The 15,196-nt window shown below is 42.4% G+C and overlaps 3 protein-coding genes across 3 annotated transcripts; 1 reads left to right on the forward strand and 2 right to left on the reverse strand.

Moving 5' to 3' along the window:
- The first annotated feature begins 939 nt into the window (after window positions 1–939).
- LOC108150713 (trifunctional purine biosynthetic protein adenosine-3) lies at window positions 940–12,705 on the forward strand. Its single transcript, XM_017278998.2, has 7 exons — window positions 940–1,311; window positions 6,393–6,640; window positions 6,700–7,349; window positions 7,407–7,632; window positions 8,446–8,867; window positions 8,935–9,984; window positions 11,189–12,705. The coding sequence occupies exons 1-7, from the start codon at window positions 1,135–1,137 to the stop codon at window positions 12,472–12,474; spliced, it is 4,059 nt and encodes a 1,352-aa protein (XP_017134487.1). The 5' UTR covers window positions 940–1,134; the 3' UTR covers window positions 12,475–12,705.
- Window positions 3,351–4,242, reverse strand: LOC108150714 (pupal cuticle protein). Its single transcript, XM_017279000.2, has 2 exons — window positions 4,130–4,242; window positions 3,351–4,046 (listed from the first exon to the last, which is right to left on the reverse strand). The coding sequence occupies exons 1-2, from the start codon at window positions 4,139–4,141 to the stop codon at window positions 3,507–3,509; spliced, it is 552 nt and encodes a 183-aa protein (XP_017134489.1). The 5' UTR covers window positions 4,142–4,242; the 3' UTR covers window positions 3,351–3,506.
- Window positions 12,706–13,153: 448 nt separating the features above from the next.
- Window positions 13,154–14,695, reverse strand: LOC108150695 (dnaJ homolog subfamily C member 28). Its single transcript, XM_017278956.2, has 2 exons — window positions 14,488–14,695; window positions 13,154–14,416 (listed from the first exon to the last, which is right to left on the reverse strand). Exons 1-2 carry the CDS (start codon window positions 14,572–14,574, stop codon window positions 13,421–13,423), a joined length of 1,083 nt encoding a protein of 360 aa, XP_017134445.1. The 5' UTR covers window positions 14,575–14,695; the 3' UTR covers window positions 13,154–13,420.
- Between the last annotated feature and the right edge of the window lie 501 nt (window positions 14,696–15,196).

Raw genomic sequence — 15,196 nt, forward strand, 5'->3', positions numbered from 1 at the left:
TTTTTCTGCCTTCTCTGATTATTTTTGATGGAGTACAATGATCCCAAGATCTGAATTCGAATATTGCCTGTTGCTGTTCAATACCCAATTAATCAGCGGATGTTGGTTTGAACTCGTTTTCCACCTCATTAAGCCGTAGCAATGGTGTATATTTTTTATTACATTTCCTAACTTATCGATGTTAGGTTGGCTAAACGTTTGACATGGATATTATTAAGAGTGCATAGATATTTTAAAATATGTTGGCTTTACCAAATATGATTTTTATTATGAGAAGGCCCAAAAAGCTTTGAGCTTTATTCTCGAAATATGTTTAACCAGAGCTTTTATCTTACAGCTGGTATATGAAGTCACATAAACAACATAAGACGAAAAGTTCTAGATCGTTCTTATGTTATTTTCTGCCTTTAAAAAAATAAGCTCAATAACCGATGCAATTTCAGTTACATTTACCCCCAGCGATCGCTGATTTTTCAGAGGTCCCGAAAGGCTATCGTCGTGTTTTTGTTATTTATTCGCTTCAGTTAAATCCGATCTGTTGGAAAACAACAAACAGAGCAGTACACAGAAAAAAAGGGTAGAGTATCTGGTTCTGGTAGCCTGTTATTGACATAATAAACTACGATATATCATTCATGTATGTATATTTGTATTATAAAAATGCAAAATAAAAATAAAATCTTAGGCTGACCAAAGTATATTGTCAATCCGCATATTATGATCAATAGTAAACAAAATTAAATTACGTTTTTCTGTGTGTATTCAAAAATTGCAATCTTTCCACTGGAATCGCTCTTATCAGCCCCCCAACCTGAACACAAACATAAACAGAAATGTATATATGTATGTATGTATGTACATACATATGTGACGACTGAACACATCTACCTAGGCACTGGGCCCTAGCGTTTGCTACCCATGGAAGTAGATTTCAACTTCAATTTCAGTTGAAAACGAGGCGTCCAACAGAGCGGTGTTGATTCAAAAGCCGCTGGAACAGCTGGAAGAATACCATTGTGCTCTCTCGCGCTCTCACTCTCTTTTGATCGCCAAGCCAACACGTGGGCGTGCATTAATAGAGCGATATTATTGCTTTAAAAACGTGATTAGTTTTTGCGGATTCCGAACCTAAATATGTCGCATATCGTTCTGGTAATTGGAAGCGGCGGTCGGGAGCACGCGATTTGCTGGAAGTTATCGCAATCCCCGAAAATTTCCAAAATATACGCCTTGCCCGGCAGCCATGGAATTAAGCAAGTGGACAAGTGCCTCAATCTGGACGCCCAGACTTTGGATCCTAAGGATTTCGAGGTAGGTTTGTTATCCCGTCCTTGGATTGACCTTCGTCCGGGGCTTCAAGTTACAAAAATCAGCGAGTTTGTTGACTAATTGGGGTGCGGGGGGGGCAGCTTCAGCAAAACATCTTGTGGATTCTTCGGTAATTAATTCGTTTGATTTCGTTGTTATGCCATGGGGGACTCGCTTTTATGGCTTCTGACCATGGTAAAATATGATCTGCATGCTGGCAGAGAACTTTAATGCTGCAGCGGCAGCCGTAAATCCGTAATCGAGACTGGGAAGGCGTTTTATTGCAGCCGATCTCTGATAGGCGCTTGTGTTTTAACCCGTCGGCGGGCCAAGGGGCTGCGATTGCAAGTTGTGCTGAGCTGATTAGTGATCAGATCAGAGATTATAGAAGTCTATTAGTCTGCCTAACCCTAAACAAAAACACATTCTCTTAATAGAACGTTTATATATTTCACATAATTTCCATAAGCTTACAAAAGATTTATGAGTTATGGAAAATTAAAGCTGCCAGATTCACATTGGGAACGATCTTTATTCAAATTTTCAATAAATTGACATGCGTAAATATGTAAGTCCCAGTATTTTGTTTTGTTGTTTGACTTGTTTGGAAGAAAATAAAATAAACTGGGAATTATAGTGCTCTCTTAACCTATTTTCAATAATTTTTTTTAAATTAAATATTTTTATTTTTAATTTAAATATTTTATTCAAACTTTTTTTTCTTGTTTTAAAGATACATATTAAATAAAGTTTTGTAAATTAAAAAAAAAATAATTAAGAACTTGGCTATTACTGCGTCATTGGACGAAGGAAAAAAAGAAAAATATTTTATTTTTGCCAGACATTTTAGGAAAAAAAATTGTAATTGAAAAAAAAAATCGTTCGTTCAAGGCCCTGTAAATTATATCTCGAAGTATTGTGCAAAATTTCATTAAGATCGGCTGAGTAGTTTGTGAGAACTCTTGACAACAGACTAAAAAAAAAAAAGCTTCGTGAAAAAGGCGTTTAAAATTTAAAGATTCAAGCTACATTAAAATTGGAAAGCAACTTTCAAATTTCACTCGGAAAAACTTGAAAACGTAGGACAATACTCTACAGCTGTTATAGAATTTATTAAAAAAAAATTATATTTTTTGAAACCGTGAAACCCATGTAACTAAATGGAACTTTGTTGTTCAGTGGAACACTTTTTGCTTCTAGAATAAATACCAAATTTTATAAATGGTTTTCTTTCACAACTGAAAGTGAGTTTTTATTATAAACCTGTTTAAATACTTCATCTACTTCGTTTAGGTTAATTAATTATAGCAAGTAGACTCGGTAACAAAAACGTCTTCTGAATATATGTTTCAGATAAAAGAACTTCTAATTGATTTTTGGTTATACAATTTCGAGTCAAACTCAGTTCTTGCCTTTGAAATAACAAAGTTGTATTCGTTTAAAAGATCTACAATATTTTTTTTCAAATATATATATATTTTTATATATATAACTTATCAAACATCCAGAAAGACATCAAACTTTGTAGCTTTCACCCAGACAGCTTTTAAACTGAGAGATTTGTTTGCGTAGAAACAGAAAAATGGACATGGCTAGATCGACTCTTCTAGCTATGCTCATGAAGAATATATATACTTTAAATGTAAATGTGTTCTTCACTGCGTTGCAAACTTTTGACTGAAATATTAATACCCTCTGCAAGGGGATTTGGCCCGCTGCACCAAAATATTTTATTTTATTTTTTTAATAGGTATCTTTCCGTCTACAGCGATTGTTTATGAGCAATCACAGCTGGTATCTATTTTGATTTTAAGGCTGGACATTTAAAAAAATTGGTTCAACTAAGCTAATTTTTTTTCCTTGGCTTTTATATAATAATATTAAAATAATAGTTCAGGGATCAGTAACAGGTACCTTTCACAATTGAATTCTCAAATTAGACTGCTCCTTAAACATTCCGTTAACCCTAATTTATGAATGCGATCTAGTAAACAACAATGTTTATGTCGTGATCTATCAGTTTAAGTAGACAAGTCAGCAGATTTTACATTTCAGCTTACGCTTGCTTAGCTTATTTATTTATTGTTTTTATTGCTTGTGGCTTAATTAATTGCTTAGATCAAACTTCACAGATTCGCCTGGTGAATTCCTAAGAGACCAAACCCTCCCCCCGCCAAAAAATTTCCGACCATCGATCATCAATGCTTCGAAGCGCCTCGTCTTTCTCGCAAAGGTCGCAATGTTGTCGTGGGCGGATGGGTGAGGTATATGGTTTTCGGTGTGGTGCTCTGTCGGGTTCTTGGAGTCGTTGGTTCCTGGTTTTTCCGCGAATACACATTGAACGCAGCCGCATCGTGCTCCACGGTCTTGAGCTCGCCGGTGTAGTAATCCTTTATCTGGTAGGGATGCGTTCGGATGTACTCCAGAGCGCGCAGTATGTAGGCCGGCACCTCGGGAATGTGGGCGCCCACAGGATGGTAGCCAAACTCGTCGGCCACATAGCTAACACTGATGACCTCGCCTTCTGGCGAGGTGTAACTGTTGCCTCCCTGGACGGAAACGCCACCCAGTCCCTCCTGCGAGGCGGATATTCCATTGGAGGTCTCGTAGGCGTACCGGTAATTACCATCCCGCTCCACCTGTAGATCGTTTTGCAGGGTCCGTGTGTTTCGATCCGAATCTGGGACGTAGGAACCGGCCTGCACCTGCATCACGGCCAACGCAATGATGAAGTTCACCTGTGGGTGGACAAGGACAAGACAACACATCGATTATAATCCGTTTTCGGGGAATCCCTGGTTGGCAGGCAGTCTAGGCTTACAAGCAAATACATGATGTCGCGTTCGAGTTTGGTTCTAAACTGCTTGTCTGCTTCGCGGACGCTTTCGTATTTATATCCATCCGTTCACCATCGGATTTTTGGCAGTATTTCGCTTCGGAAACCCAGTTCCGAGCCGCCGTCTCCATCTCCGCTCGTCATCATCAACTGCTACATCATCGCTGTTGGTTGCCTTAGTCAGTCATAAATAAAATGATTTTATTTCTTATAAGTATTATTTTATTTAGGTATCAACGACGTTATTTGTCGTTGTCGCCGTTGCAATTCCCAAAGTGTGGGATGGTTAAATCCAGCAAAACGGAAAGAAGAGTGAAAATTAAATGAAACATTCGTGAATGGATATGCCCTACTCGAAGGTTGGGGCACTTACGCTTTGATGTGTATTGTGGCTGATCTTGAAAGTTTCATATTGCCTTGCTTGACTTACATTTTCAAGGAACTCAAAATACCATGGCGATCGTTGAACTGGACTTTCGTATATATTTTTTATGTCCTGTATTCTGTGTTTTGAAATTTTAGTAAAATTGCTTCCACAGTTACCCGACAACAGGCCTATTAGGAAATTAAATCATTATTTTAATACCTATTTAGACGTTCTAGATTTTTTCAGAGAATAGTAATTCGTCGTTGTGTTAATTTAACTTCATAGGAAATGACATTTAGGTAAAACCACCTAGTTTTATTTAAAAATTTTTTACAGCTTAAATGCCATGTGTGGAAACTTTGGATTAAGTATAAGAAAGCTTAATTACTACTTGGTCTCCTTCATTTTTCATCCCCTTTATTTGTATAGTTATTCTTAGAAATTGCATAGTTCGATCATTAAGCTCAGCATAGGTGTTCTGATAAATGATCTTTGGATTTTCATCGCCAAACTTATAATTGAATCACTTGGCAGATAGTTAGACGAAAGTATCTGCCAAACATCTCCGTCTGAAACTTTTTTGGCCGAATCCAAAAACCCGTCCGGCTAATTCAGCAAAGCGTATCTAATTCCTTACTTATCCGCAAACAAATGTGGCAACATTCTTTGCCACCCTCACCCCCACTTCTTCCAGATCCCATTCTCCCGCACTTAATTTGCATATAATACAGTAAATCATGAGCGCACTCTGTAAAGCATAAAGACGAAAACGTTCTAACCAAATTTGGGAATAGCCAGTCGGAGAATCCGAGTTATGGCAGAGCCAAAAAGCCACAGCCACAGTATTAAAAGTTGTTGATCTTTCCCCATCTCCCTGTTTTTCTTTGTTCGTTCCATCTGTCATAAGCGCTGCACACAACCTTCGTTACGGGAAATTAAAACCTTGGCCGAGTTTGGCAAATAGGTCTTAATTTGGAAAGTCAAATGGCTCCACTAAAACGTCATTCCGTGCGAACGTTCTTGAACCCTGGGAAACAAGCGAACCGGATGGGGGGACGGCTATCGGAAATCGGGATGAGTCTCCCAGGTGCTAAATGGTCTGGAACGCAGCCAAGTGCAATGTCGACACGTTTCACCAGATCGGGGTAATCCGACTCTGCGTTGGCGCCAATTCGAATTAGAGCTAAGTAACGATATCGACGACGCTGCTCCGAAACCGGACCAGCGATCGAGCTCGGGATTAACTTGGTTTGTTGACATGGCTGACATAGCTGGCGCCTGAGTCAGTTGATCTCCCATCTGAACAATTTGAAGACAATGCACCCCCAGACCCAGTTTAATGGCAAGACAATTAGGAAGGCATTTTGTATTTTGGCGACAAATTGGCGATGGAACCGGTTACTTAGAGGAGTGTTATCTCCCATTTGGAATGTGGTTACAAAAATCAAAAAAACCCAGCACTTTGGGCACCCCAAGAAGATTCGGACGATCGTGACCCGGTTTGATTGCACAAAACCAATTTTGATATCTAAATTTAAGATTTTTATTACAGACAGAGATTACAGATCAATTTGAGTTGCATATTATAAGAATCAAAATTAGACTAATGAGTACGATTATCGTTAATATGATATCAAAGTTAATTAAGTAATTCGAATTCAACTTTGCGAGCTTAAACAACGGTTATCTGATAATATTTTATCCAAAAGACTTGTTTTTGCAATCTAAATAAATTGATGGATATTTGTTATGAGCAACTCAACAAATTATATTACAAGCATTTATTATTATTATACTAACAAGTTGATATAAAAACGCAATCTTCCTGTTGGTCTCCATTTTGTGTTCAAATTAAATTATATACTATTGTTCTCTTTTTAGGCCATTGCCAAGTGGAGCAAGGAAAATCAGATTTCCCTAGTGGTTGTGGGACCCGAAGATCCCTTGGCCTTGGGTTTGGGCGATGTGCTCCAGAATCATGGAATCGCCTGCTTTGGACCTGGCAAACAAGGTGCCCAAATCGAGGCGGACAAAAAGTGGGCTAAGGACTTTATGCTGCGTCATGGCATTCCAACGGCACGCTATGAGAGCTTCACGGACACGGATAAGGCCAAGGCATTCATCAGAAGGTGTGGTTACAAGCTATGGCTTTTTTTTGAGTGAAAGTAATGTATATTGTCTCCTTTAGCGCCCCTTACCCAGCTCTGGTGGTGAAGGCCGCTGGTTTGGCGGCTGGAAAGGGCGTGGTGGTGGCTGCCAATGTGGACGAGGCCTGCCAAGCGGTGGACGAGATCCTGGGACAGCTGAAGTACGGCCAGGCGGGATCCACACTGGTGGTAGAGGAGCTGATAGAGGGCGAAGAGGTGTCCGTGCTGGCCTTCACCGATGGCAAAAGCGTGCGGGTCATGCTGCCCGCCCAGGATCACAAGCGTCTGGGCAACGGGGACACGGGTCCGAACACCGGAGGCATGGGCGCCTACTGCCCATGTCCCTTGATCAGCCAGCCAGCCCTCGAACTGGTCCAAAACGCAGTGCTGGAAAGGGCAGTAAAGGGTCTGGTCAAGGAGCGGATCACCTACCAGGGCGTTCTCTACGCGGGACTCATGCTGACCCGTGACGGCCCTCGAGTCCTGGAGTTCAACTGTCGGTTTGGCGATCCCGAAACGCAGGTTATCCTGCCGCTCCTCGAAACCGATCTCTTCGAAGTAATGCAGGCCTGCTGCACAGGACAGCTGGACAAGGTTCCCCTGCAATGGCGCAATGGAGTTAGCGCCGTAGGTGTGATCCTAGCCAGTGCTGGCTATCCAGAGACCTCCACCAAGGGATGCCTTATAGCCGGTAAATTAAGTTTTCAACTCTCTTGGAACTTCTTAATATTCTATATGATTTTTTCAGGACTGCCGGCCGCCAATTCCCCCACTCAATTGGTTTTTCACAGCGGCCTTGCTGTGAATGCAAAAAAGGAAGCCTTGACCAACGGCGGTCGGGTCCTTATCGCCATTGCTCTGGACGGCAGCTTAAAGGAGGCCGCCGCCAAGGCCACCAAATTGGCTGGCAGCATCACCTTTTCGGGATCTGGAGCTCAGTACAGGACGGACATTGCCCAGAAGGCAATCAAAATGTAATTAATTAAATTAAACCCAGAAGTCATTGAAAACAGAAGTATCATTTTTAATTTTCATACTATCAAATTAGATTCTAGACCCATCATAACTTCGAAAAATTATGAAAAAGCTTTACACAAACAAACAGTAATAAAAACAATTTAAACTTTTTATTTTTACACAACACAACATAGTTATGATTTAATATTTGCTTTATTGTCTTCAATAAAATGTATCTATTTGCTCATGTTCTTTAGAGAACAGTCTTAAAAACTCCCTGACTTTAACTTATTAGATGACATGAGCGAGAACATTTGCATTCTGGAATAGTAGTTACAAAATCTAATTCACTTAAAATATTGTACTCAAGGGCAAACATATGGTCTATGAGATTGCAAATTTAAAAAAAGTTATAATCTTCACAGTTAACATTTAACTCATAGCTTATAGGTTAGTAACCAAATTTCTATATCGTCATGATTTTTCGTATACCCTTTATAAGAAAACATTTATAAGATTGCAAATATAAAAAAAAGTAATAATCTTCACAGTAAACATATTACTCATAGTTGATTTTTTCGTATACCTTTTATAAGAAGACATTTCTGAACGTATAAATTATATATATTCTTAATCAAGATGATCTATGTCGGTCTTTCCTTATAATTTTAAAGCTGCTAGACAAATGCTCACAAATTATAAATAATTTAGAATCCAGATTAAAATTTGCGTTATATTAAAGTCATTTAATCATCTTCATGACCGATTTTTTGTTTCTTTCTACACCTCTACCTCTACTTCTGTCTTCTCCCAAAAATGTCCGTACCTAGAGCTACTGCTGGCTCCCCGGGTCTGAGTTACAAGGACAGCGGCGTGGATATCGACGCTGGGGATGCGCTCGTGCAGCGCATCAAGCCCTTGTCCCGTGGCACCCAGCGTCCAGGCGTCCTCGGGGGCCTGGGTGGATTCGGAGGACTCTTCCGGATAAAGGAACTCAGCTACAAGGAGCCAGTGATTGCAGAGGCCACCCAGGGGGTGGGCGCCAAGATCCACCTGGCCCTGGAGCACGAGCTGTACGAAAACGTTGGCTACGACTTGTTCGCCCTGGCCGCCAACGATCTCCTGGAGCTGGGCGCCGAACCGGTGGCTTTCTTGGACTACATTGCCTGTGGCAAGCTGCACGTTCCCCTGGCCGCCCAGTTGGTCAAGGGAATGGCTGACGGTTGCCGCGATGCGCGGTGCGCATTAGTTGGTGAGAGCATGGTCAAAGTACTTTTGATCCGCCAATCCCTAATCCAATATCGTAATCCTTCTTTTAGGTGGCGAAACTGCCGAGATGCCATCTCTTTATGCGCCCGGTCAGCATGACATGGCTGGCTACTGCGTGGGAATCGTGGAGCAATCGCGGATCCTGCCCCGCTTTGATCTTTACCAGCCGGGTGACCTCCTCGTCGGTCTGCCCTCGTCTGGACTCCACTGTGCTGGCTTCAACGAGATACTCACCCAGTTGGCTGCGTTGAAAGTGAATCTCAGGGATTGCTCGCCCGTTGACGGTGGTGAGGATGGCCTGACCTTGGCTCATGTCCTGGCCACGCCCACACGCCAGTATGTCCAGCAGTTGCTGCCTCATCTCCAAAAGGGCGATGAGATCAAGGCGGTGTCCCACGTTACCCATGGTCTGCTGAGCGATGTCCTGCGCCTTCTGCCCGAAGGTTATGAGACGACACTAGACTTCGGGGCGGTGCCGGTGCCCAAAATCTTTGGCTGGCTGTCAGGCAAGCTGAAGCTCAGTGCCCAGGCGCTCCTGGAGCGGCACAACTGCGGCATTGGCATGGTTCTGATCCTGCCGCAGTCGAGTCAACTATGGCGGACATCCCTGCCAGGAGCCAAAGTGCTGGGTGTCCTGCAGCGGCGGTCAAAAACCAGCGGGTCACCCGTTCAGGTGCGCAACTTTGTGGAGCAACTGCAGAAGGTGGCCTCTCCGTTCGGTGGCCTTGGCGAGCGTGAGCTACCCGAGGAGCTGAAGGAACTGACCGCCAAGCTGAGCCTAGCACCTCCTCGTGAAGAGTGCTTTGAAAACGCGTCTGGGCGTCGGCTCACACGCATTCCCAGTCACTACGAGGACCCCATTCTCATCCTGGGCACCGACGGCGTGGGCACCAAGCTGAAAATAGCCCAGCAAACGAACCGCAACGCCAGCGTGGGAATCGATCTGGTGGCCATGTGCGTCAATGACATCCTTTGTAACGGAGCTGAACCCCTCAGCTTCTCAAGCTACTACGCATGCGGCCACTGGCAGGAGGAGCTGGCCAAGGAGGTCCTCTCTGGAGTTCAGGAGGGTACCAGGCAGGCCAACAGCAGTTTTATTGGTGAGTGGAGCCCGGCTCCTTTTTACATAAATATACCCTTGCATAGGTATAATTTCACTCAAAAGCTTGCTACGCTGTGAGGGAGACTACATAAAGTATATATATGTTCTTGATCAGTAGGATCACTAGGAGAATCGATGTAGTAATTTCTGCTTTTCGTTTTCTACACAAAAAGTCTCTTAGTTTTAAAGCTACCTATCTATCTATTTCTAATGCGGGTACACAAGTTGAATCACAAAGCTCACATACACCGAAAAAACAATTAAAAGTTATGTTTTAATAAGTGCGCCTTAAAAATAAACTACAGACAGTGTTAAGGTGATTCTGATTTCTATAATAAAGGCAATAATGAATAATTATTATTTTTATGATTTTTTTATACAAATTGTAAAATAACAATTATTCACAAGTTTATTTTAGAAATCAAAAGTTTTTTTCTTAAATATCAGGAATAACAGTGAAATAATATTTTTTATATTAAAAATCAAAAATATCAATAAAATTAAAAAAAAAAATGAAATAACTTTTAAACCACTTAAAATATAAAATAAAAGTTTTTAAAATGTTTATTATAATAATCCATTAAAAAAGTATATGTTTTTGGGTAGCTAACCAAAAAAAAATTCTATGACCCCCGTTTTTTTGGTAGTCTGTTTTTAACCTCATAAAAGTTATTTGCGGTTCCTGGTTTAAAATTCATGTAACAATAGTTAGGTTTCTACGACAATTTTTTTGGGTTTTTATAAAAATATGACAACATCAACCTGCCTGTCGTAAAACCGGTCAAAAAACTCATCGAAAAGTCGACATTGCTACATTTTTATATACAATAAGTATAAGGGTATTTAAACTTCGGCACACCGAACAGTTGAAATGAACAATAAATCTAGAATTAAATTCATTATATTATATATATACTTATAAACTATAAAAAGGGACTATAAAAACACAAGGATGTATCCGCAAGAAATTATAAATCAATCAATTCTAGTTGCTGACTTCACAGTGTTTCTTCAAACGTATAATAATTATTTGGGATCTAAGACTACACGAGTATTATTTTTTTTTGCTGATTAAAATTTTAATAATTTTTCGATGTTTTGAATTTTTTAGTTATTGGCTGTCCAAATTTTCATAGAGAATCAGGTGTTCTTTTTGTAATCCCACCATTGATCTAGAAAATCTCTTGTTTAATCCTTTCTAGCCTCACACAGTGCAGCTCTACCGCTGCTGTATGGGCCGCAGGTCTATGATCTGGCTGGCTTTGCCTTGGGCATAACTGAACGCTCCGGCATCCTGCCACTTCTGGACGAAATTCAGCCAGGAGATGTGCTCGTCGGCCTGCCTTCGTCCGGTGTCCACAGCAACGGATTCAGCTTGGTCCACGCCGTCCTAAAGCGTGTGGGACTGGGACTGGACGACAAGGCGCCTTTCAGCGAGAAGACGCTGGGCGAGGAGCTGCTGGTGCCCACCAAGATATATGTGCAGGCACTGTCCTCCCTGCTGTCCAGAGGGAATCACGGCATCAAGGCATTGGCCCACATCACAGGAGGTGGCCTCAGCGAGAACATACCGCGAGTGCTGCGCAAGGACCTGGCCGTGCGTCTCGATGCCAACAAGTACCAGCTTCCTCCCGTTTTCGCCTGGCTGGCGTCAGCCGGAAACATCAGCTCCACCGAGTTGCAGCGCACCTACAACTGTGGACTGGGCATGATCCTGGTGGTGGCTCCCACGCAAGTTGAGGCGGTGCTCAAGGAGTTGCGCTATGCCCAACGTGCTGCTGTCGTCGGGGAGGTGATTGCCCGCAAGGACACGAAGAAACCGCAGGTGCTGGTCCAGAACTTCGAAGCGTCGTTGGCCAGGACTCAGAAGATCCTATCGCTGCCGCGAAAACGAGTGGCCGTCCTCATCTCGGGCACGGGCAGCAACCTGCAGGCACTCATAGAGGCCACGCGGGACTCGGCCCAGGGAGTGCATGCGGAGATCGTGCTGGTGATCAGCAACAAGCCGGCTGTCCTGGGACTGGAACGTGCCACCCGCGCAGGGGTGCCGTCACTGGTCATCTCCCACAAGGACTTTGCCAGCCGGGAGGTCTACGATGCGGAGCTCACGCGAAACCTGAAGGCGGCTCGCGTGGATTTGATCTGCCTGGCCGGCTTCATGCGAGTCCTGAGTGCTCCGTTTGTTCGGGAGTGGCGTGGACGCCTCATCAACATCCATCCTTCGCTGCTGCCCAAGTACCCGGGGCTGCATGTTCAACGGCAGGCCTTGGAGGCGGGCGAAAAGGAGTCCGGCTGCACGGTGCACTTCGTGGACGAGGGCGTGGATACGGGAGCGATCCTAGTTCAGGCCGCAGTTCCCATTTTACCCGACGATGATGAGGACTCGCTGACGCAACGCATACATAAGGCTGAGCATTGGGCTTTCCCCAGGGCATTGGCGCTCCTGGCAAGCGGGGCAGTTCGACTTTCTCCGGAGGGAAGTCAGTGAGTTTGCGACAAAAGGTCTTATGACAACTTGAATGAAAATCACAGGAATGAATTAATCTATAGAGCGTACAAACATATGTGTACACTGTACCAATGTAAAGACATAATTCCCTAACTCAAAGACTAAAAACAAGTCGAATTAGTTTTAAATCCAATCTCTAATTATTTTTGCAAAAGTTTTGATAGGTTAAGCATGACGTTTTTTATTAATAAATATTATTTACAAAATTTATTGTTTGGGATAAACTTTACTTTATGGATTTATTAAGGGATGTGAATTTTTTGCATAAAATTATTTTCACCAAACAATATTTAATTAATTAAAAAAGGCATAAATCACTTAATTCGGAAAGGCATTTTCTCGTTTACTGCACACGCAACTTTGAAAAACTACTTCATTAATTTTAAAATATAAGAATTTTTTCACAAATTATGGAACGTGAACTTTTTTGCATAAAATTATTTTCACCAAACAATTAAATAATTAATTAAAAAACGGCATAAATCACTTAATTCGGAATTCGTTTACTCCATTCGCAACTGTAAGCAAATACTCCATTAATTTAAAAATATAAGAATTTTTTCATAATGCAAAGCGTAACTAGAAGCCCAGTTAGAAACATTGTAAACTTGGATACAAATAGATTAAAATCTTAATACAACATGTAACACATTTTGACTAGTATTTGTTTCTCTTAAAACCATAACCCTTTTTATTCAAAACATTTCATAAAATTTAAATAACAAAATTTAATTAAAATGTTCTTAAAAATTCAAGTACAGATCAATCTCTAGAATATTATTTTACAATAACATAAATCAATACAACTATTTCTTAATTTTCCCTTATCAATTCAAAATTGACGAGATAAAATCTTATCACAAGTTTATCATTTCTCTACGCTTGAAACTAGTATCACACACACATATCGATCACACATTTTCCATTACAATAGTTTGCTGATTAGGGAAAATAGACTGGTACTCGTACTCCCCTGACTCTCCACATGGCTCCTGGCTTTGGCTCTTACTTCGGGTCTGACTACGTTGCGCTGCAACTCCGGATCCTTGAATACGGACTCGGCCATCTTCTCAAGGTGCAGTCGAAAGAACTGGTTCTCCAGGATGGGCACTATCAGGTTGTACTTGTCGATCGTTTTGTTCAGCTGCTGGACATCCTCCTGGTGCTGCTTGGTGAAGCTCTGCCAGGCGGAAAGGTCCTCGGAGCGGGTCAGAGGCCACTCACCGTAGAAGATGCGCTCCTGACGCAGCTTTTGCTTCAGCTTGGCGACCGCATCTCTAATCTCCTTGCCCAGACTAATCCACTCCGGCGTGAATCCGTTGTCCAGCATAATTTTGTTCAGCTTGTGGGTGGTGAAGTCCAGGTAGGGATTCTGCGATTGGGTCGAGGACAGCGGCTTGCCGGCCCCATTGAGGTTGTTGAAGTCTCCCTTGGACATGGCCTCCTGGATGAGATCCTCGACCACCCGGTCGATGCCGTACTTGGTCTTGATGGCGTGTCTGCGAAAGTGGCCGCCGCCGCCCTTGGACATCAGGGTTTTCTCCCCAGCCGCCGCCTTGTCAATTCGGTGCTCGAGGACGCGCTCCTGGGCCTTCATGGCGCGCACCTGCTGGTACTGCTTCTGGCGCTGGAAGGGAGTGCCCATGCCGATGCCCTCGTTGGACAGATACTGGCGGTGTTGCGGCGCCGTGTGCCTGATGTCGAACTCCAGGGCCTCCTCCTCGTCCTCCTGGATGTTGCGTCTGCCCTTGGCGAACTTCTCCTGCAGCAACCTGAAGGCCTCGTCCACCTGCTGGAAGCGCTCGGCACTGGCCTCCTCGGTTCCCGAGTCCGGATGCACCCGCTTCACCAGATCCAAGTAGGCGTGGCGCACCGTGTTCTGATCCGCCGTCTCGTGCACGCCTAGTATGCGAAAGCATTCCTGCCGATGGTATTTGGGGGGACATTGCGTAACGGGCGGACAACTAAAGATCTTAGGAGTCTCGGACTCACCGTGTACACCTCCCTGCGTTTGAGGTGCAACAAGCGACCGGATGTACGGGCTATGGATCCTCCAAGCAGGTTTCCTGCCAGCCACATTTTTCTCCAAATATTTGTGATTTTCCAACAAACGACTTTTATATCTTTTTTTTTTGGTTTTGGCAGCAGCCTGGCGTTTAATTCATTTCTCCTACTATCAGCATTTGTTTATTTTTTTTCGAGGTGATCAGCTGTTGGGCAAGTTTTAGCATTTATATACTGCACTCGCCGAGTAGTACATTTTTTCGGTATTTTTTCTTTATGGTCACACCCAGGGATGGGTAATTTTACAAGTTACTGTTACAATTTGAATTCGATTAGAGATTTATTAGCTTATTTTCCCTTTAATAGACGCAACTATTTGTTAAAACTTTAAAAGTTATCGACTATTTAATTTTTAATATATACATTGCAACATTTTGGAGCTGTGTACCCATAAATTATTACTAAGCAGTGACATACTATAGATAACACAGTATCGATTATCTCAGAATTTTGATCGTAAAGCGAATCAGTTAAATGTTAAATGTATTAGGTTAACATATTTTAAGAAGAGGCTTTCAATTTTTTAGGGCATTAAAATAAGTAACTTGTAGCGCTAGAAAGAAAGAATTAAATAATTAAATAATAATAAAATGAAAACCTTAATGATAAAAAAGGAAATCAGTACTCGAAGTTTATT

This window comes from Drosophila elegans, unplaced genomic scaffold (genome assembly GCF_018152505.1).
Source record: "Drosophila elegans isolate 14027-0461.03 unplaced genomic scaffold, ASM1815250v1 contig_397, whole genome shotgun sequence".
In the NCBI taxonomy this organism is placed as follows: domain Eukaryota; kingdom Metazoa; phylum Arthropoda; class Insecta; order Diptera; family Drosophilidae; genus Drosophila; species Drosophila elegans.